The sequence below is a fragment of the Astatotilapia calliptera genome, chromosome 15 (genome assembly GCF_964374335.1).
Source record: "Astatotilapia calliptera chromosome 15, fAstCal68.1, whole genome shotgun sequence".
NCBI classification, from domain to species: domain Eukaryota; kingdom Metazoa; phylum Chordata; class Actinopteri; order Cichliformes; family Cichlidae; genus Astatotilapia; species Astatotilapia calliptera.
In genome coordinates this window covers 2,717,504-2,740,605 of record NC_137436.1, presented here as the reverse complement: position 1 = coordinate 2,740,605, position 23,102 = coordinate 2,717,504, and the positions used below count along the sequence as shown (strand labels likewise).

The 23,102-nt window shown below is 40.8% G+C and overlaps 1 protein-coding gene across 20 annotated transcripts in view; it reads left to right on the top strand.

The window, feature by feature from the left end:
• nrxn3b (neurexin 3b) overlaps nucleotides 1-23,102 on the top strand; it is a 321,105-nt gene that overhangs the window by 57,974 nt on the left and 240,029 nt on the right. For 13 of the 20 annotated variants that reach the window (XM_080289989.1, XM_080289988.1, XM_080289987.1 and 10 more), the window contains exons 5-7: nucleotides 17,022-17,323; nucleotides 18,708-18,731; nucleotides 20,337-20,498. In XM_080289989.1, coding sequence (XP_080146115.1) covers nucleotides 17,022-17,323; nucleotides 18,708-18,731; nucleotides 20,337-20,498 — 488 coding nt within the window. The remainder of the gene's footprint in view (nucleotides 1-17,021; nucleotides 17,324-18,707; nucleotides 18,732-20,336; nucleotides 20,499-23,102) is intronic. The other 7 variants (XM_080289992.1, XM_080289986.1, XM_080289984.1 and 4 more) reach the window with 1 other exon arrangement.

Genomic DNA, 23,102 nt, shown 5'->3' with positions numbered 1-23,102 from the left:
CTGCATTGTGTAGCTGTGTGGCCGACTTCTAAACGCCCTTTCCCTTCTCCTTCTCACTCTCCTTGCTGTTGATTCTCAGGGCAGCCGGGAACGTATGGCACTTATTACAAGTTAATGGATCATAAATTGAAACTGAAAGTTCTATAAAAGAGCTCCAATTCTATGCGCATGTACTCACAAACACTCACACACACACACTGCTCACGCTGAGACTTCTTCCAAAGAATCCGACCTCAGTCTTACTCATTTGTTATGCCCAGCCGATGCCTGGTTTGAGGTCATCGTTTATGAATTACCAGCCTAAATTTACAACCTAATAGGTTTTGGAGCATTTATGTGGTGCTCTGCCCTTCATGTCCTCTACAGGGAAGTGCTAAAATAGGCGTCAACCTCCGGAGATTTTACTTAATGGACTGTTTCAGTTACTCCTTGCTGGTGATGTCATCTGGTTGTGGTCTGTGAGCATGTCGTGGTTGATATGTGTTTATGGATGCACATGGAGTGGCACAGTGCGGCAGCGGTCCCAATTTGCGAGTGGCGCTGTCGTGAGGATTTGATTTGAGTCCAGTGAAATGGGGAAAAGGGTTTCATGTTGAGGTTTGATGTGGATGACTATATCAGCTAATAGTGAATGACTGAGTTCATTGATCTTTACCTCTCAGCCATGAAAGATTGATGGGCGAGTGTGTGGCGTGGACACCCAACTTTTTCAGTTTGATAATTCGAGAACGAGGCAATGTAGGATTTTCACATTGATACCATACCTGCACCTACTAAACATCCACTAAAAATCTCTGACCTTGACCTCAGAAGCTAGATCAGGTTATTTACTAATTGGAAGGTTGGGGTTTGATCCCTGTTCAAGCTACAGTCTTCATGCCAAATATCTTTGGGCAAGACACCCCAAGTTACTCTCTGGTGCATTCGTCAGAGTGTGTGCGAATATATATAATATATATTAAATAAAAAATAGCTAATAGATAGGAAAACGTGATTGCATGAATGGGTATGAATGGGTGAATAAGGCAAAGATGTATAAAGCCGTTTGAGTGCTCAGTTAGAGCTGAAAATATAGACGAACCAGTCCATTTAGTGGAAACCAGTCCATTTAGTGGAAACCAGTCCATTTAGTGGAAACCAGTCCATTTCGTGCTGTTGGACTGTCATTGTTGTCGGTGGAGAAGTCGCACACCTCCACAAACATATCCACAGCCAGACGTTGCTTTTGTTTGAAAATGTTAAAATATTTAAATATGCATTTAAAATATGCAGATATATTTTCACGTGGTTTATCTCCGTGCAGTTCAAGAGGAAGCTCAAGCTGAAGCAGCTAGCCCATTTGTAGCTCCGATTGAAAGGCCACAATTCCCTGGATCATCAGCTACATCACATTAAATGTGTTTCTGTGAATAATTGCAAATCACCAGTGGTCATCATGATGGTTCAGTGGTGTGTGGTGTTTACAACATGTCCGATTAGATGGGTTCTTTTGGTTCCTCCAGCTGTCTCATTAGATACGTGATTTGAAAGCTGCTTTCATCTTCAGTGACATCCAGTGAGGCACGCAAGGGTTCCCTATGATTCGCTCAAGTATATACCCGAAGTATAGCTGAAGGAGTAACAAACTGATGACCAAGCAAGTGGACAAATGAGTGAACGCACTGAGACGAGTACTGTGGTTTTGACTGAGATGCATCATGTGCTGGTGAAGCATAGCCACCGAACAAACTGCTGAAAGAATCTGAACGAATTTTTTACATCAACAGAAATGTTGAAATAAATCAACTGTGTCCAAAATATTTTGCTCATCACTACTCCCCTTCTCCCCAGTGCTCATTAATGTTTCAGATATGGCACATGGATGTTCAGCGTTCGACAAAGTACATAAGAACACGCAGATGCGCAAATGTCCAATAAACATGAACCACGAGGACTCGTGTTCGTCTAATGGCGATTTCATGAACTCATTGGAATACTTTAAATTCCCCCAATGAGATTAAGAAACCAAAAAAGGCATTGCACCCCTCCTTCGTGCTCCTTTTTTCATTTTATTTTACCCTCCTCCTTGGCCGGCATCCTCAGCGTAAATTAGCTTCTTGACACGAGCTCTCTCACATAATTCCACAGACATTTAAATAAACTGTCATAGCCATCACCATCATCATCATTCCCATCGCTATCCACTCACCCAAATAATGGAAGTGTGTAAAGTGTGTGTGTGTGTGTGTGTGTGCACGTGGATGTCTTTATTTGTTCTCTCACCACATGGCCATTGTGGTACAATAGTCAATTAACAATCTGTGAAGTGGAGGAAGCAGTAGCATAATAAAGCTAGAAACCACTTAGGTGGATACGACACTAAAGCTAGCTCATATTCTTTCTGGACTATCAATTCAGTGAGCGTGCATCACTCTTAGCTCCGTAAGTACCACCTCACATACGCGCACCATTGTACTAAACCCAGCTGTACTCAAACCCCTCATCCATCTGGGTTAGCCTGTGATCGAGGAAAAGAGTCATACTCACCACCGGCTCTAACTGGTCAAACACAGATGCGCGCGCTCATGCAGATTCCAGAAATAGACATGTGGAGTGATAGCCTGCAGATTGGAGCTGACCAGTCTACCATACAGCCAGCTGTCCCACAGGAATTGGCATTTACTTAGACTGGTGCACACACAGTCGCACACACACACAAACATACACTTGTGTTTGCATGAGTCACGTGAGTTTCAAGTCTTATGATGACAGCTTGTTCTGGATTGGTGTTAAAACAATACTGAATCCCCAAAGTAAATAATATATAAATAAAGCTATTAGAGCTGTTCCTCATCGTAGAACTCTTTTGAAATGTTTTTATTAAGAAGTAGAAGCTAAAGAGTGTCAAACAGTATTTAAGCCTCTGGTTTTCTATATGTGCTAATGGTAAGGCTTCAACTGATTGTAATGACAAGTAGTTGAATTTATGTCTTTAATGATGAATAGAAACTACACTTGCACTTGTCTTTTTTAATCATTTGCACTGGACACTACACAAAGTTATTTCAAATGTGATATTAAGAATAGTAAATGGACATAGTCTCAGGATAAAGAAGGCTTGAATGTTTTGCTGACTTTATGACAAAATGTTTTGCTGTTGTTAGTTAAAAAACCTGAAAGTTTTAAATGACACTCGTGCTTTTTCTAACAGAGCTAGCCGACTGTGCAGCTGGCTACTCATTCCCTTTTTGTTTTTGCTGTTAGTTTTTTTTCTTGCGCCATGACACGATGTTGTAAAAATAAATAAAATATGTCAAAATTAATAGTGCTCACATTCCGAGTCCCAAATTTTGTTCTTTATCTATTTTTCTGTCCTCATTGGTAAGAAATTAACGACTGAGTTTGTGAAGTGGCTCCAAGGCTTGAGAGGATCCTTTTCTCTTTAATTTTAGAATAGACCGGCCCTTGGATACATAACATGGCTTCTCCCTCTTTAGACCGAAAGCTGTTAGTCTTATCTGTGCTGATGAGATATAGATGTATATGTTGTTTTTGTGCGTGCACCTAACCCATGCTTGTCCCATCGTTAAACTGAAATATGTTTGAAACAAGGATCTGCAACTGTGCTAGAAGCAGACAGACTCCTCCCTCTAACAGGGGGATCTGATCAAAACAACGGGGGGTCTAAACAAAGATGTAATTTGTTGGTTAACTTGAATGATTTCTCGAAAATTCGATCAAGTGAGTAGCCAAATGAAGCCAAACACCAGGTGTGCGCTGATGTCTCAGTAAAAGTGTCTTTACTTTCAGTTCAGCTCTAAAATACTTTATTCAGGCTTGTCAGTCAAAGTTCTGGGCTAAAACACAAGGACACTTAAAAGAAATAAAACAATTCAGATGCAGAGATTCAATAAGCTTCGCGCTATAATTCATATCATGGAAATATAAATGCTAATGCAATCTCTTTTGTGCATGCAATGTGAAACACAAAGCACTGCAGTGAGTCATTCCTTTCTCAAATTTCTGGAACCAGCCTAAAGTTGTTGATGTAATGTCCTTAGCCCAATGAAAATAGGCCACTGAAGTCCATGAGGTGTTCACTAGTGTGTTATTCAACTAGCAGTAGGCCTTCTGGCATTTGTTCCTCTCCTTGTATTTTGAAGGGTCCCGTGGGAGAGTGAGCCGGTGAAAACAGAGAGAGGAGTTGGTGGCGGGGGGGGGGGGGAGACAGCGACAAAGAGGATGCTTTTAGTGTACCGGGCCAAATAAAGCACCTTTTCTCTGATAAAGCAGTGATGAAGCTAAAGAGAAGGAGACTGTGAGTGTAATAGAAGAGAGAGAGAGGGATTCAGGGGTTTGGTGCGAAGAAACAGGAAAATTAGCTAAACCTCGTGTTTCGAAAAGACGTGTCTTCGGATCATTTCTAATGTAGTGTAGGAAAAGAAAGTCATACAACCTTGACTAAGTTGTCTCTCTGAGTATTCTTACTCTCATTCATATTCCCTCTCACTTCTCTTTGCACACTCATCCTTTCAGTGTGGTGATTTATCCCTTCATCTCCAGAGTGTCACTGAAGAGAGCCGTTTGGCTCTCCAGACTAATAACCGTCGCTGAGATGGAGAGAGGATAATGTTATTGACTTCCAAGCTAGAAAGCAGCTGGCAGTGTGTGTGTGTGTGCGTGTGTGTGTTTCCATGTGCCATGTACTGTCATTCTGGGTTGTATTTTTCTGTGTTGTTTAGATCTGGTGTGCGTATTTAAAATTTGTGAACATCTGTGTTGTGAAAGCTGCTTCATTCACCAGTACACCAAACAGTTAGCTATGCTGCTGCAAGCTTGCATTAGCATCGTTGTGCTAAATGTAGGCAGACCTTGCTTCACAAATAGTAAATACCTCTTTCCTCAATGACAATAATTCTGTATTTACCTCCGCATGTCAGGATCAGTTGATTTGATTGCAGCCAAACAGGATTTGCTAAAGCGGCTGACATTTGTTTTTCATAAAACACCCACTCATGTTGCCATATTTTTATTATTATCACGTGCAGGAACCTGGATCACAAAAGTTTACAGCATGTGTTTAAAAAAAAAAAAAGCTATGTATGAAACAATGATGGTCCAGATGATATGGTGGTCACACTCAAAGCACTGGAAAATCTATGTAGGCAAGGCAAGAAAGAAGAAGAGAGATGGCAGAGTTCAGAGTGAAAACTGATGCAGAGACACGGTGGCTGGGCATCCAGCATCATGTTTGCTTCCACGTGATAAAGAAAGCAGATGTGAGAGTGTGAATGTGTCAAAAAAATCCAAGCTCACCTTTTGCCTGTTGATGCTTTTGTGCATCTTTTTTATATATATGTCTGTGGTTGTAAACTGAGATGTACTGCATTGTAGCTTATTTACCTTCATGCTTAAAGTTTGCAATCAGCCCTGCAGTAAGGTTAAAAGGAGGAGGCTCAAGGAAGGTGAGGGTAATCCATCGCTACTCTTATCTCTTGAAGGAGCAAATCGTTGCAAATGCTTGCGCACACTAACACACAAACACGTGGGCGTGCACGCACACACACACGCGCTACCGAGTGAGAATCACATATTGTTTTGGCTACGGGCTATAACTGGTTCTAGCTGGATTTAAAGCTACAGAAGGGTTTTCTTTCTTCATTTTGTCAAGCTCAATGTTAAATGTGCTTCCCTGACTCGTCTCCAGCTTTGTCCCCGAATCTCGTCTGCTCTCCAAGAAATAATTATTACACTCAGCCCTCACATATATTTGTAAATGAGAAGGGATATACTTCTTAGTTATCTTGCAGCCCGTGTTTCATGGTTTGAACTAAATACTCGAATGTCTGCGTGTAACCAAATTGCTGTTTCACCGCCTTCTTAAAGCGCCACTCAACACGATTGGCTGTTGAGATTAGGTCACAGATCGAGCCTGAGGTTTGGCACCTTGCTCTTCCTCGCCATCCAAATTATATTGGCTTTGAGGGCTCTTTCACAGTGAGTCATGTTTATTTCATTGTCCCTTTTATGGCACCGCTGTTCCCCTTTTAACCCCTCGCCTCCCTGCGTGCAGCTAAATGTTCTGGCAGTACACAGGAGAGTAAGTTATGGAGGTAATAAATATTAGAAGACCTCAGCTCCGACTAGGAATGTGTGCTAATCTGTTTCAAGTGCTGTAGAGGGACTTTGCCTCTCGCCTGCTCTCATCAGTTTCATCCAGGAATTGCATTAATGCTATATTAAACAATTTAATATGTTATTTAAAAACTGTTTAGTTTTTTTTAAGGAACAAATGCAATGACCGGGAGCTATCTCTGCTGTTTCTGGTTCCCAGTGCTGCTTCAGATCTGTGCGTCATGTCATGTTTAAAATAACAGCACAGACAAAGATCTTAAAAGCACCACCCAGTTAGTTTCTTTATAGCTGATTCTTTTTATAATGTAATTTCATGTATAAATGCAACTGTGACAGTTCATCAAACGTCTGTTTGATTTATTAGCATGTCATTCCAACAGCAGCGGTAAGAGCTACACAAATCTACTTTTCTAATTGCGTATGCTGTGCAATCTTTAATCGGCGTGTCACGTTATCGCAACTGCACATGTTGACTCGCATGCATATGGGATGTTCGGTAAGGAGGAACTGCAGAAAAAAGCCTTCACATTAAGCGCACAGTGTTGCTGTAATTACAAGTGTGAATTTTGATGTGGGCCCACAGATTTCCCATGTGGCATTGCAAATTCAGAAACTGTGTCAATATAAGCAGTAAACATACTGAGGAATCCATGAATGTCCTCGTAAATCAAAATTAACTTGCGGTGGGATTTTATTTTTGTTGTTCTCTTTTAATTTGAATGAGTACCATTTTGCAAGTGTTGACTCTCTTGAATGACAATAACTTCTTTTTCCTTAAAGATCTGATGTGCAACTGCTAACTGCCATTCCTGCGATGTAAAAATGATTCAGGTGCGGCTGGTGACATGTGCTGCAGTGTGAATTCACTTAATTAATCGAGGTTCTCCTGCATGTGGACAGGAGCAAAACGGCATGCCGCAGCTGTGTCATTTTAAATAGTAGCACTCAGAATATCTACGTAGCTGTTCCACTCGTTAAACAAGTCAAATGATTTTATTAGCAAAAGCCTCAAAATAAGAGGTGACATTTGGGTTTGGAGCTGAAACCGTGAAGTGGCAGTAAAACTAATGATAAGAGTAGCGTGCAGCTTCATGCTCCGTGGCTCTATCCACAGGCAGGTTGGAAACTGACAGAGACTGATGTGGTGAGGTGGAGACACAGCCAGGCTTCTGACAGGAAAGATAATAGCCAATAAGGCAACGCCACTCTGGATGACTGACAGGCTCCAGGGAAGGCCTTGCCTTCCCGCAGTCCTGCTCCATGGAGCAAGTCTCTGCTTAGATATAAACATGATGAGTAGACACACATGCACAAAGGCACACGCTGAGGACTTCTCAATCCAAAGTGACATTTCACCGACTACACAAATTACCGAAGGACAGCTTATTATGAGTTTGTGTACTAGGGCTCAGTCTATAGTGTACATACAGTGATCCCAGTATGCTTTTATTACTCATTTTAAATTGAATTCAATTTTAATCTGATGACAATACAAAAGAAAAAGCATTATATTAACGACATGAAAGAAAAAACACTCAATTTTGATCAAACAGCATTTTACATCAAATTAGATCAAGGACGGCTTTTAGTTTTGGCTAAACTTTAGTTTGTAAAGATAAAAATGCCATGATAAAAAACATAAATGATTGTTGACAATTACTAACAAATTAAATATGTATAATGAATTCACAAAATTGAACTATGTCACCAACTAAAACTAGGCTGCAGAACTTGGGGGATATGAAACAGGCCACTGAATACTGAGCCGCAGATGGATATGGAAATGAGACAAAATCTGATTGGATGACGTGTAAAGCGTAGAAATCTGTAAGAGTTAGCGATACTTCCATGTGTGCACAATCTAAAGGATTCTTTCATTGTCACAACAGTGGATGGACGTGCTGAAGTTCTTACCTCGATTACATTGAGGACCTCTGAATTCCAGCTTCAGACATTCTGCATGTTTGCTTGCTCACATTTGTGGTGATTCTCATGAGCGAACAACAACCCCTACACAGAGGAGCAACAGCTTTGCTCTTTTATGTAGCAAAGCCATTTGATTTTAAGATAAAAGGGTTTGAGTGGACTTAGAATAAAGTATGTGTTAATTAGGGATTCCCCTACATATTGCCTAATTAACACATACTTGGCTTTTTCACTAATATCAGGCTGCTGGCATAGATGATGGCTTATAGACAAGAAGCTACTTTTAGCTGCTCCCTCATCACAGAGGATGGCCACAGTGATAGCTCCACATTTTTTTGATTTGGCAGCGTTTTATGCCCAAAGGGCGTTTGTGTCTCTGGTTGGAATTGAAATAGCGACCTATTGACCTATCAAATGTGTTTGCTGTGAAACATTCATAAGAAAATCAAGACATTCTTACAGTCTACAAATCTTTAAAATAAGCTGAATGTCAAATAATCTAAGTGAAGGATGGATTGTAGTCCTTTTACTCTATTTATATCCAACAGTTTTAATCCCAAGCAGAAAACCCCTCCTAATTTTTACGGTACATGTAGCATATAAAACATATGTCAAACCAACACAGATGCAGAGTGGTGAAAGTTTATAAAGACGCTGCCATGCAGAGCAGCGGAGAATATGAAACCAATGCAATGCTCACTGCCGTCACTTTCCATTTGGGTTCAGGATGGCAGCTGTCAGGCTGACGCAAGAGTCGGCATTGGAGAGACACTCTGTCAAAGATCGTTTGATTGTTAAAGGAATAATAGCGACTGCAGATGACGCCATAGTATCATAACACACACTTATAGACATTAAAAAAAATGAAAACAAAAAACCTGCAGTGCATAAAGATTCAGTCAGCATGTGACAGTATTAACCAGATGCTAAAAACACACAAGTAAATAGCTAATGACATCAGCTAAATGTAAAACCTCAAACTGTGTCAGGATGTCAGGACTTTGAATGCATATTGCACATTTAAAGTCAGAAGCATGGCTCAGGTGTCTTTCTTTTTTTGTTTGTTTGACTAAGGTTTCCACTGTTTGCAATTTCTGTTCAGTTTCTCAATAACCATCACTGTCTGTTATGCTCTGTGTGCACGTTATAACTGCATTATGCTGTCACACTCGGCACAAAACTTGAAAATTAGCAAAAGGTTAAATGTGCAGCACATCTATTGAATGTTCTGCACAGGAATTAAGAAAAACAGTGCTAACTAACAGTTAATGTAGCTATCTTAGCAAAGCATTGACATTGATATATTGCTTACAGAGGCCACTATTTACTGCTTTGCACTAAATCCTTCAGTAGAACAGAGTCATGTTTTACTTACTTTTTTAAATTTAAATTTAAATAGCTTTTAACAAAGTCAATCAACTCTTATCAGTACATAAGACTTCCTCGTGATTTTAGCCAGTTAATGCCGACATATAACTTTGGAAAGCCAACGTTAAAGGGGGGCGCCATGTTCTGAGATTTCTACTCTTTATTGTATACTATCACAGACTCGTAGTCGTACTTAATAATGGGAATGCAGGATTTCTCCCTTTCTCCCCTTTGCAAGCTCATCTTCAACCTCCACCTCCTCGCTCCAGCATTCGCTCCGCACAATTGCCTCAGTTGATGGGATTGGACCTCAGGCGCCTGCCCCCATTCTTCAGACACCCTCCATCCCTCCATCGTTCACTCCCACCATTCGCACCATCCCCCGGCTGTCATTCCAGACCTCATCGCTCACTCCATGGAGACTTCACCATCAGGAGCCAATAAGGAGCTTCACACACACACACACACACAGACGTAGAAAAACACATTGAAGGTGACAGTGACTGTTTCAATCGGTAGCTGGAAAGAAGCCTCTGGCCATGTCTAAACGAATGCAGATAAATTAAACAATAAAATTTATCTGTCCAAACATTTTCAGATCCTTTTCCTTTGGACACCCAGTACAAAAGTGAAATCTTTCACATTCTTCTTTTGCCCATTTCACTGCAGCTCTGTGTTTTTTCTGCAGTTGCTTGAAGAGTAGCTGCATGTCATTCTCTCGTGGTATCATATCAAAGTCCACGGGAGAAGTAGCATTTTTAAATGTTACGCTTGAATAACTCACCCCTTTGTGGGCATGAGAGACATTTTTAGTCATTGTTAACAATTAAGTCATTATAAATTCAGAATACACAAAACGACACAGTATGTGTGTGCACGTGATTCATTTCAGTGCCATATTCCCCCTCCTCCTAGTGCTGCTTTTTTGACTTTACTGAATCCTGAGGGGACAAACACTTCTCTATATCTGGTAACGCTACATTATATTTATCATCTAATTTAGAACTTTTTCAGTTGCCCTTTGACCCTTTAAGCATAATTTATACAACTATGTCGAATCCCTGCATCGTTGTTGCGTGCATTTCTACGTATGCCCTCTTGTGTCTGCGCTGCTCGGCCATCATGAGTGAAACTGAGCTGTTGATGTTGGCACTAATACACTTTGAAGTTAGTTGTTACTTTTACTGAAAAGCAGTATACTGTCCATGGCTAGTAAAAGAAAAAACTCCAGAACGCTCACTACTTCATGGTGTAATAATCAAACTAGATTCTGTACAATTACAACCTATTCGGTTTTTTTCAATAAAGCCTTTCTGCTTTTGCCAATCAATAATATGATCCATAAATAAAGCATTGATGCTAATGCTGTGTTTATAGACCATATTACCAAACAGTCTGATTATGGTTGACTTCAGTGTCACTGCAACGTTAAGTCACATTTCTGGTAAGCTGCTCGTCGTAGCTTTAGCTCTATGTCATAGATTTAATGCAGCACTATTAATCAAACATTAGTGCTTCCGGAAGTGCTACAGAGTAAGTTTGCATGTATATTATTAAAATAGGAAATGCTAAATCTAGCTCACATGCAATAAGTGAAGTGGTATAGTATAGTGGTAAAATATAAATTAGTTTTGCTGCTACTAATTAAAGGCATGTGGGTGTTTAAGCACATAAGACTAAGGCCTCGCCCATGCATCCTGTGTATTTTATCATCATCATTTGTAAAGTGTGATAGATAATCTGCTGTTATTTTATTATTATTTTTATTATTTTCATAAAAATAATCAAGAACATGTCCGACAAATGGAATTTGCACTCTCATGCAGACACTACAGAACAGGGGGAGTAACTCCAGGCCTCAAGGGCCGGTGTCCTGCAGGTTTTAGATTCTCACACCTGAATCAAATGATTAGTTCATTACCAGGCCTCTGCAGCACTTAATTTAGCCATTTAAATCAGCTGTGTTGGATCAGGAACACATCTACAACCTGCAGGACACCGGCCCTTGAGGCCTGGAGTTCCCCCACCCCTGCTACAGGACCTTGAGGGTAAATAATTGAAATAGCCCTTGGCACTGACCGCTAAAGTACTGGACTTCTAGACAGCCAAACCATGGATACACACATGACTTTATTCTTACATGAGTCTCTACAAGTAGTTTAAATGGTTTAGTATGCATATCACCAGCCAATAAAGAGAAACACCAATATCATCTCGAGCTTGCTCTCCTGGCAGTTTGTGATAATGAAATTGCCCGTCCACTGAGAATAATATGGTGTCCCGCTTAAGTGTAATATAAAAAGGAAGCTGTTTGCTCTGCTGCCATTCCATGTGCATTACTTGCCTTCCTACCAATAATGAGCCACATGCTCTCACAGTCAGGATGTTGCATTCTTTTAAGTCTGCCTCGTTTCTCCCTTCAGCAGTTTCTATTGCGTGAAGCATTTTGAAGTTGAGAGGGGTTTATTTTATTTATACTACGTGGTAAATATTGCAGTAAAATGAGCATGTACTGCTGTATAAGTAATGATGGTTTTGAAACTCTAAATGAAACATGTTTTTTTTTTTTGCAGTGGGAGATCTTAGATACTAATTTAAACAAGCCATTCATTGGGGACTGTACTTTTGCAGGGATGATCTTCCGAGTGTAAAAGGTATCGTGGAAAGTGTTGGACTGGCAGAGTTATTTGTGTTTTCTGAGAGGTTAAAGGAGGTAAGGAGAGACGGGGATTTGGTGATGTGTTATCAGGTGCAGTAATGAAGAATCGCAAGCCGGAGGGACACCTCCTCACTGCTAGTCTTAACACACAGTGTCACTTTGTTTCTCTGGAGAGCCATTGGTAGCGTCTCTGTCTCTCCTTGCTTCCATCTGCCAGTCTCACTCTCCTGCTCTGGCTCTCTCCATCTTCCAATCTCTGCGTCCTTTTTTCTTTTTTTTTCCATCTCAGTCTCTGCTTCCATCTCTCACATCCTTTTGTCCTAGACTCTTTTTGCTTCCGCTGTGTCACTTCTGTTTATGTTTATCTCTCTCTTTGTCTCGCTCTTTGTCAGTCTTCCTTTCTCAATCTGTGAGCGCAGACATCAAAGGCAGTCTCAGACAGGCCGTCTGCCACGGCTTCACAAGGTTACATGAAATACGAGATGAGAAAAGAAGTGTCAGGGTGACAGTTCAGTTTAACCTCTTAGATATGTCGTGTGGCATCTTTAAAGCTGTCATGAAAAGGACACACTAAATGATTTTTATGTGTAGTTTTTGTCTTGCAGATAAATGCCTGAAATCTCTCATGTGTTGCTTTTTCACTGCATTTTTGTATTCTGAATGAATGTAATTGTTGCAGAGAGTACGTCGGTCATAATTGGCCGGTAAAATATTAGCAGGGAACACATTTCCCACCAAATCTCCCTCCAACATAAGCCTTTCTGACAGTGCTGCTTGCTTTTGAAGAGAGACATCACCCATGGTGCTCCAAATTCATTTGACATGTGATGGCTCACCACTGAACCAGAGCCGCACAGTCGCATAGTTAGCATTAGCCTTGCATTGCAGTAGAAAACCATATGGTTCATATTGTTTGGGGTTTTCTGGCTAATTTGGGCTAAATGTAGTCTTTTAGCAGTTTTCAAGTGATCCTGTTCTCACATATTAGGGAAGGAGGTACAAAGTGGTGATGATTTTTAAGCTCATTTTCTTTTGAGTGGATGCAACCTTGGATAATCCCTAAGAGTACCCCACAAATGCTAGTAGCAGATACTTAAATCTTCTATGTTTAAGTTTCAATCTTCAGGCTTGTTTATCTGAAAACACAGTGCGAACATGTATTTGATGTGTCACACATCCTGTTCACTTTGCCAGTAAAGTGTCCTTGGGACTGGTGGTCATGCTTACTACCCAGCTCACTTCCTTGTGAGGTTTGGGGGTTTGGTGGCTCTGCAACTGTAAGTGAGCATTTTTGCCACAATCACAAAGTCTCAAATCTGATTAACATCATCTTGTTTCCCTTTTATATGTTCCAAGTCTTTTTGCCAACAAACGATAAAGGGCAGTTTGGTGTCCTGCAGTTGTTTCATAAGACCCTTGAGGTCAGACTGGAGAGAATTCAGCGTGTGTGACAAGAGGAAGCGGAAGAAAATGGGAGATGGTAATGAAGGAGCTAATTGCTTCCAGTGGATTTTGAAATCGAACGCCAACCCCCAGTGCATACACCAGGCATCACACAAATGGAATATTGATGACTAAGGCGAAAATAAGAGAAAATGACCCCGCTATGTGATCAATATGAAAGCCACAGATCTGTGCAGAACATGTCTCAACAGGCAATACATTTCCCCTGGTCTTTATGGATCCGTATACACTTACCGCAAGCTTTGTATTGCTGAAGTGCACAAATAATGCATATCAATTTGCACTCTCTGTTATTCAGAGCAACAATGCTATATTAATGGCTTTTTACAGCTCTACAGAAACTTTGTAATTACATCATTGTAGATAACGCTGTAACATATCATAGTAAGCTTCTATTTGGAATTTACTGTCAGTGTAATTTATGATAAACTAGCTTTGACATACACATATATACATTTCCATTCATTTTCTTTTTTGCTAGCTGTAGATTCAAACTATATAGAAATTTGTTTAGCTTTAAAAAGAAGCACAACACCTAAGCTGTAAACCTTGGGTTTGATATAAACATAGAATACTGTTGGTATAATAATAATGTTGACCTCTAATCTTAAAAGAGACATTTAAGGGACACAGTGCATATATTTTGACAATAATTTTAGATCCTAATATACATTGTACCCTACTGGATTCACATGTCGGTCAGGCTGATCATTTAACCTCAAACTTCTGCCTCCATAATTATTCATTCATAATGTAAATTAAAAAGAAATGAAACTTGCACATAAGATGATGAGCATGATCACATTTTATCTGCCATCAGTCGTTAGCGATATTAACATGATGAACATTTTGGTTGACATTAAAATGTTGACCAAAAGTTTAGGAATTGGCAACATTATGTCAATATGATACATCCAAGGCCCCTCAGTTTCCCTCATTTCTTTATATATTACTAGGAAAATAATAAAATAAATGAGAAAGTTTAGCGATTTATTGAAACGAGGGATAAATGGAAATAAATAAACGGAAGAAAAGAAAAAGCTGATTCTAATGAGCCAAGTCCAATATTTGTTATGATCACCCTTATTGTTCAACACAGCCTGACTTATTATAAGCAAGCTTTCTTGTAATTTCTTTAAATAGGTTTCAAGAATAGGTTTCCAGGATTCTTAAAAAACATTTCAGAGCTCTTCTTTGCACGTTCGCTGCCTTTTGTTCTGTTCTTTGCCAAAATGATCCCTCATTAGTAATCAGTAATGCTGAGGTCCGGGTTCTCAGGAGGCCAATCCATAACTGATCATTGTGGATGTTTTTTCATCCTGGTATACGTTCACTGTCGTGCTTATATAATAGTCCGAACAGGTGCAAAGAAACAGTCTCTCTAGGCTTGTTGTGCAATTTGAGCAGCATTCCTGAGATAGCCAACCTAATTAAAGTGTGCTGTATAGTAGAGGGATGTTGCCATGACAATAACCTTTCTACCTTAGGTCAAGGGAGAGCATACTAGATCAGGTGTCTGGAGATGATCTAAAGGATAACACTGCTGCATGCCTACAAAGAAAGCTTGTACACAGAGGTACTTTCCCTGTACCTTTCAGTTTCAAATCACAAGTGTTCTTCGTTTAAATGCGTTCATTGCTGTGTATACAGTAGAAAGGTTGCTTAGTATTCAAGTGAGAACAGCTTCAAGGATAATTGATTTGGAAAAGTGAAAGACGCAGCATTTTATGCGTCTCAATCAGTTGGGAAAATTCAGCCCTGTAACCATTTTTGCTGTCAGTTTGCCATGCAAGAGGCCTTCAGGCAAGATGTGACAGAAGGCCCACAGAACATATAGCACTGGCTCTCTCTGATGCTAGTGTTAATGTTCAATAAAGCCAACCGGAGCGAGGGGCTAGACTCTCATTTTATTGCTGTGGATGTAAAAATCAATATTTTATTAATAATCTGAAAGTGTTTTGAAAGAAATTACGGCCCTTTCTGGGGGAGCTTTTGGATGCGACATGCCGCTGTCTGTTTTTCTTCAGTTATTACAACACTATCGTTTTGATTTTGATGCCCAGCACAGTATAAAGCTTTTGCGAAGAACAATATTACATGAATATACAATCAGGCGAGCTTCTCCACGCTGTCAGTGCTTGTGTAATTTCTAAGATGAGATGCATAAAATCAGTAGAGATGGGAGGAGGGCTTTTTTTTGATCCTCCAATGTATATTCTTTTAGCTCTGTGTTGTGCTGTCTCAGTGGTAATAATGGGTTTCTATTTATTCCCCCGGCACATGGATGAGGGCTTTCACAGTTCCTTTGTTTCCTCCCATACTATTTCTTCCTGTTTCTTCGCGCAGTGCAAAGACACGAGTTTGACATCCCACAGCCTCGCTCCCCTTTTTCATTTGTTTCTATCTCAGTATTGTCGTTCTCATCCTTCCTTCCTTTCTGCCAGCTTCTCAGCACCGCTCCCTCATGTTTACATATTGCCTGATCCGAAACAACAAAACTGAAGCTCGCAGCGCTCGTGTTCTCCCCCTCTCTCCCTTTTCCTTTCTCGGCTTTCTTCTTCCACATTTGTCCATCATGACTTGTCTGCGAGTAACACAAAGGAAGAACCCCAGGACAGTGAGGAAATGAAATGACACATTGAAATGCCTTTTGTTGGCAGGTAGCATTGTAGTTACCGTCACAGCAGTGCCAGAGCAGTTAGTAGGTTTGGTTCATGTTGTTCTTGAGGTTGAAATTTCTGAAAGGTGACACCTTGAACAGTGCGCCTTCGGAGGAGGAATTATGTAGTCGCTGCAGGTTACTGTTGCCAGCTTAACACAAATGATAGTGAGGGTGTCTCTATTAGATTCACCCACACCCATATTGACCATGCAGCACAGAAAGCTACACTGAGAAACTGGGAAAACAGATTTCTAGAGTCCTCCCTTTCCCCGTCTCCAGCTGTCTCACCATACTTATAGCGTCAATTTAAAAAAAGGGACTCAGGAAGTCACTTTGCAACAGCCGAGTGACATAAAACTGTAAAATCAGACTAAGTTTGATTTATGCGCCCCATTAGCGGGGAATAGTGTTCCATCATAAGTAGCCTGTCTGTCTGGAGGCTGTACGCGAAACCCAAACCCACGGTCGTACAGATCGGATTTTATGATCTCAGCTGAATGATGGGATTATCATAGCTGTAATTATAGTGCATTGTGTATGTGTGTGCTTGCCTGATGGAAGCTTTTGTGCAACATGCAGCAGTTCCCTATTTACTCAGGCTGACTCACGATGAATGAAGAGAACAACACTCATGCTTGTTTCATGTTTAGGAGATTTTATAACAAACGGCAGAATAAATGCGGTCTTGTGGAAGAGTGCGATGAATCATAGCACGGCACCGCAGCAGGGGGCTTAGCTGCTAGACGTTAACGCCGAGCCTCGTCGTCTGTCAGAAGATGCATAACGCCCTGAAAGTAACACTTTGCTTCTTTTCCCTTTCCCATTCAGCGAGGGAGGAGAACGTGGCCACCTTCCGCGGCTCGGAGTACTTCTGCTATGACCTGTCACAGAACCCCATCCAGAGCAGCAGCGACGAGATCACGCTGTCCTTCAAGACCTGGCAGCGCAACGGCCTCCTCCTGCACACGGGGAAATCCGCAGATTATGTCAACCTGGCACTGAAAGACGGGGCAGTCTCGCTCGTCATCAATCTAGGTTCTGGCGCTTTCGAGGCCATCGTCGAGCCGGTCAATGGAAAATTCAATGACAACAGCTGGCACGACATCAAAGTGACACGCAACCTGAGACAGGTAATCGGGGGTAGCGGCGATGGACGGAGTTTGGAGACACAGTTTTGTTTTGTTGTTTTTGCTTTAGATAAGCTGCTTCTGAGAGCTTCTGAGAGGGAGCTGGGATTAAGAATGTCACTTTGTTCTGATTGGTTGTCATTCCATTGCTACAATTCAGACAAATGCCATTATACTTTTACAGAGATATCTTTTATTTCAATGTCATTGTCTAATTTCTTTCTTTCTTAGCAACTAGTCAATAAGAACACGGAAAAGCAGTTCGCAGCATATTCTAGGTACCGTCTTTCTAGGTGTTTTCCTCTCTCCTGTTTAGCGGCGTATTGAACTTGAGCTCCCTGTGTTGTCAAATTAAAGTTATCAGATATTTCTGTTTTGCTTCACATTCCTCTAAGATGACACCTCTGTCAGGCACTGTCACTATCGCTTTCCTTTGGGAAACTGTTCGTATGCTTGTGTAGACCACGCACTTCCACTTTAAAGGCAGACACAGTGTTTGCCTTTCAGCCGTCCATTAGCACTGTATTTATAGCACAGATGATCGTCGGGCTTTTTAAAGGCAGAGATACATCTGTATGGCATAAACAGAATTAGTAATGCGACATGTATTGTTTCCTATCATATTGTAGTAATTTATAATTAGCTTTTCTTACTGTTAAGTGCATATATTAGATCTGTCTACAGGCAGCTATATAAAGAGTGGAGGTAGTAGTAGCGACACGTGTGCGTTTGCTCATTGTGTCGGCCGACCTTTAGTTTGTCGGCAAGGTGAGACAGCCTTTAGTGTTGCTCTCAGAGCAGCGGAACAAGTAAGTGTTGATTTCCTGACCCTCCCTGACAGTAAGCTTTTGTTCCACAGGTTAGTAAATAGTTGTTGCTGAGAATCCCAACAGGATAGCCCGTAGTTTAGAGGTTAGAAGCTAAGAGTCAAGGACTGCTGGCCTGCTTTCTCTTTCTTTCTCTCAACAGATCTGTCTTTCTATCATTTTCTTTCTTCTTTTTTGAAAGGCACAATTTGTTAGACTACAGGTGAAAGAAACACTGCAAGATTTGTGGGATTTAAGCCGTCCTACACAAATTTGATGTGAAAGTCCTCTCTGTGGTCCTCGTTGACGTTTTCATGTAGGACTCTGGTGTCGAATATTTGGAAAGGATGGCACGATGCCTCGGATCTCTGGCAAATCGCACAGTGTTTATTCACTGTAACACTAACTCATCCATGATATAAGTCATTTTTACTACTAACCAATATCTAACCAACTAATGTACTAACTAACATCCTAATTCCTCATCGTTGGTTTTGGTTTTTCTTTTCTGTCCATCCTTATTAACAACCTTTTTTGTTCACTATTCTTTTGATTTCCTTTCTTCCCCTTTTTCTGGAAAGCAATCAGGCATTGGACACGCTATGGTAAACAAACTACATTGTCTGGTAGATATCATTCTTATTGTCTTTTTTTTGGGTTTGCCGTGTGTCCCCCCCCCTCTCTTCTTTTATTCGTTCTCTTTGAGTTCCATCCTAGACACTCTTATCAAAAAATGAGGAGATGGGTTTGTATTACCAGGCAATTCTTTCTTCGCTTCTTCTCAATTTCCTCCCTGACCTGCCAACAACCTCCTTCTTTACCCCACAATCCCCATCCTGTTTTTTTTTCACTTTGGCTTTTACTTTTTTCTCTTTGTTTCTTCCACATTACTGCAGATTTACGACAAATAAAAATAATTGACTTCTTTGCCTTTGTCAGGGCAACTTACTTTTTATTTTTATTTTTTTCACACAAAAAGTCCCCATTTTTTGTGAGGACTGTCGTCCAGAACTGACAGAAGCTTGCCACAATCCCAAAGATGGTGACCTCGACAACGGGCCCTAAAAGAGAAACTATCAAAAAATGGCAACCCCTAACCTTCATTGCGGGAGCTCTGACAGTTGTTTCCAACACACAGTGACGCATGGCATGCCCACACCTCATTGACCTGTCACCACCCAAAGTCATATAACAAACATGTCACCCAGAATAACCACTAACACTCTAATTCATCCGCTCACCTTCCACCTATCACCTTCTCATTCACTTTGCCCTCCCCGTGTGTGTTTTCGTAGCATGCTGGTGAACGTGACGTTCTGTGTGTTTTGACTAACTCCGATCACCCTTGCCCCCGGGCCCATATGCGTAACATATCCAAGAATAAGCAAACTGATCTAGGATTATTGGTCTGGTGTAGTGACACGGGCACTGCAAAGCATGACACCTGAGCTAAACCTGATCAAAGATCAGCATGAGCTATTCTGAGAGTGTATATGAATATGGGCTCTGGTCTTGATTGTGCATGAGCGCAGCAACCTGTGTGGCTTGCTCCAGCTTTGTATGGCACCATCGATCCACTTACCCCCTTACATGTCCAGTTAAGTGTGTTTAATTTGCCTTCTAACAGTGATGACCTTGGTTTGCACATGGACGTGGTGTGAAAAGCCTTCCCTTTGTTTTGCATGTGCGTGGGTATATACATGTAGTCGTCTGCAAGAGAGGCGAGAATGTGAAGATGGTTGGTGTGAGAGAGAACGTGTGGAACAAGTGAGGACGTGCGTGTGCACGTCTGTGTGTTTAAGTGCAGTCACATAGTGTACTGTAAATGTCTGTGTCTGCAGTTACAGATAAATCCCGAAACCTAAGACAAGTGGAATCAATTTGTCCTTGGTTTGAACATTGTACTAACCCTCCCCCAACCTGAAGTTTCAGAACCAAACCTAGAATCCATTCTCTTACTCCCATCAAAGATAAAGAAAATATGCCTCTGCCATATTTTCTTTACCTGTCCTGTGAATCCTATGGCAAAAATTCCATTAACAAAATCAAAAAACGCTGTCTTATCCAAAGGTTCAATGAAAAACCAACCTATCGTCAGGAGTCTTATAGCTCGTTTTGAATGCAGACCAAGGAAGGAGGTGTGTTGTATCCACAGCATAGAATCCCAGAGTGTAATAGCTTGGCTTTGGCTATGTGTTGCCCCTCAACAGGTCACAATCTCCGTCGACGGGATCCTCACCACCACTGGCTACACCCAGGAAGACTACACCATGCTGGGATCCGATGATTTTTTCTACGTGGGTGGGAGCCCCAGCACTGCAGACCTGCCTGGATCTCCAGTTAGCAACAATTTCATGGGCTGTCTGAAAGAGGTAGGAGGGGCTCGAATGGGAAAATAGGTGCATTATCAATTAGCGTACCATGCTGGTACTTCACGGTCACGCTCTCTCAATCTGCGCAGTTGTTTTCAAAGTGTACAAAATAATAATCATTATACTGGCCCTGAAAGGAAAGAGAAGAAGAAAAAAGAAAATTACATTATCAATTAAAGCTGCTGAGTTGGCAGAGGGAGTATCAGACTTTCAATATTCACCCCCTTAATCTAATTCATAACACTTACTGCAGTTTGTATGTGAGAAAATATTCCAAAATTGCTTCTGTCACATGTAATTTGCAGCATCAGCTTGAGTGCGCTGCTAAAACGCCTCTCAATAGGCGGCAATCTGAAAGAAATATTTGCTTATGATGAAATACGAAAACGCATTGTTGTTTTGGGACATTTAGAATGTATTTGCTGGCTCTTTGAGTTTGTTAGAACCAGAAGACATATAAAGTACCCCATTATTTTTATTCTGCTCACCATTACTTATCCTGCAGCCAGTAATAATAATAATAAAGTGCAGGCTGGTGGCTCTTCATGGCTGTAAAAAAGTCTGCATTGATTCCTGCACTTCAGCAGCACCGTCAGGAATAACCTTCGCGTTTTACTTGTGATTCAGTTTGTCTTTATATGATGATACTTCTTATTATAAATTATATTTTATTGCTTTTTTAAAGGTATTTCTGAGCTCTTACTGGGCGGTTACACTATTCTGTTTGAAGGCTGTACTTTTCTACACTTAAAATATCTTTTTCTGTTTTCATATGATAACATTAAAGCTGCTGCTTTAAACTGTTGAAATGACAGAAAACCAACTCCTCATGATGGGAATCCTACCTGAAAACTGTTGCCATAGTTATAGCACCAGTGCTGAAAACGTGAATAACAACAGTGGCTCTGAAAAGATGCAGGCAGTCGTTCAGTGGGGGATATAATTATTTAATCCCCTGCTGAATTTGCAAGTTTGCTCACTTACAAATAAATGAACAGTCTCTCGTTTTTATGCTAGTTTCATTTTAATGGAGAGAGACAGAGGGCGCCAATATGGAGGCCGAATTCTGGCTGTGATATAGGGGATCAAATACTCAATACTAATTCCGTACATAATACTTATGTTTCTCTCCATTAAAATAAAGCTGCCATAAAAATTAGTGACTGTTCACTTATTTGTGAATGTGTGAAAGTGAGAAAACTTACAAATTCTAGCAAGGAGTCAAATAATTATTTCCCCCACTGTACATAAAACGCTAATTGTGGCTCCACGGTGTAGTGGTTAACACACTCTTCATCTTAGACATGAAAGAGACACATTCCCAGTGTCGGTCCCTTCCCTAGATGAACGCGAGGGTTGCATTAGGAAAAACATCTGCCATAACGACTGTGCTGAATCTAACATGTCCAAAATGTCGATAGGGCTGATTTCTAGGCCAATATTAGCCATTTCCTGGTGCGTTAGTATTTTGGATTGTTATCTGTGTATCTGTGGTTTGCCATAACATGCAGTATTTCAATAAGAGGTAACTATTAGCTGGTATTTTATTATTGTATCTATTGGTATTACTGTTTCTAATGGCAGATGCATGAAAATTAAAACAATAAAGAGAGGACAGGAGAAACACCCTTCAAACGTGTTAAGAATGTTGACATTTCCCAGTTTTTCCACCAGAGGGCACTCTGTAACATCCCTGCTGGCAACGTGTGTTTGGAAGCCACACACAGCGGACACAAACACAACAACCAGCTAACTCTACTTGGATAAACAATGACACATAAAACTGTTTTAGGAAATCTGGTTATTTTTCATGGTTCTGATATATCCAAGTGTCAGGTTGTTGTTTCTTGGTCCAAAAAGAGATGCCAATGGAATAGTGACTTAAATTGAGGTTTATAAAGGCCAGCAGAGAGCGACTCCTTCGGTTGCCCAAAAAAATACAGTCGTATAGAAGACTATGAGTCATTTGGCCTACAGCTCTTTTGACCTGTGAACCTAATGAATTTTTTCGGTGAGTTTATGATCTCAATTACGAATTTTAAGCGTTATTGAACACATCATCATGTCCATTTTGTAAATTATGTTCTCATTAGTGTCCAAAAGGATTATAAAGCAGATCATGCTTTAGTTCTATGATTGACAAGTTATTATGTGAGAGTGCAGTGTCCCTCAGTTACCCAATCAGATACATCAGTCCCTTGTCATATCCTATTTCAAAGCACCAAGATGGCGAGAACCAAAATATACAGCTTTAGACTAGAAAGTGAGGTCTCACTAACCAAAGGGGACCTCCCCGTGGCTATCTCCATCAGTTTTATCCAGTTTATGGAAATATTATACAACCTCATTTCTCACAGGACTCACTCTATCCTCTCATCTAGGCTGTTTTTCTCTTCCATTACAATCTTCTCAATTTTGACAAGGGCTAGTAAAGTGTATGATGTGCTGGCAAACTCACTGGGCCACTGTCCAACTTGACACACACGCGCAGGTTTGGGTGACGGATAAGGGGAAGGTCACCTTGTCTGGACTGTTGTATGTTTCGACTGAGTGGCTCAGATTGCTGTTCCTTTAGTCATTACCACCCTGGCTAATGCATCCCTC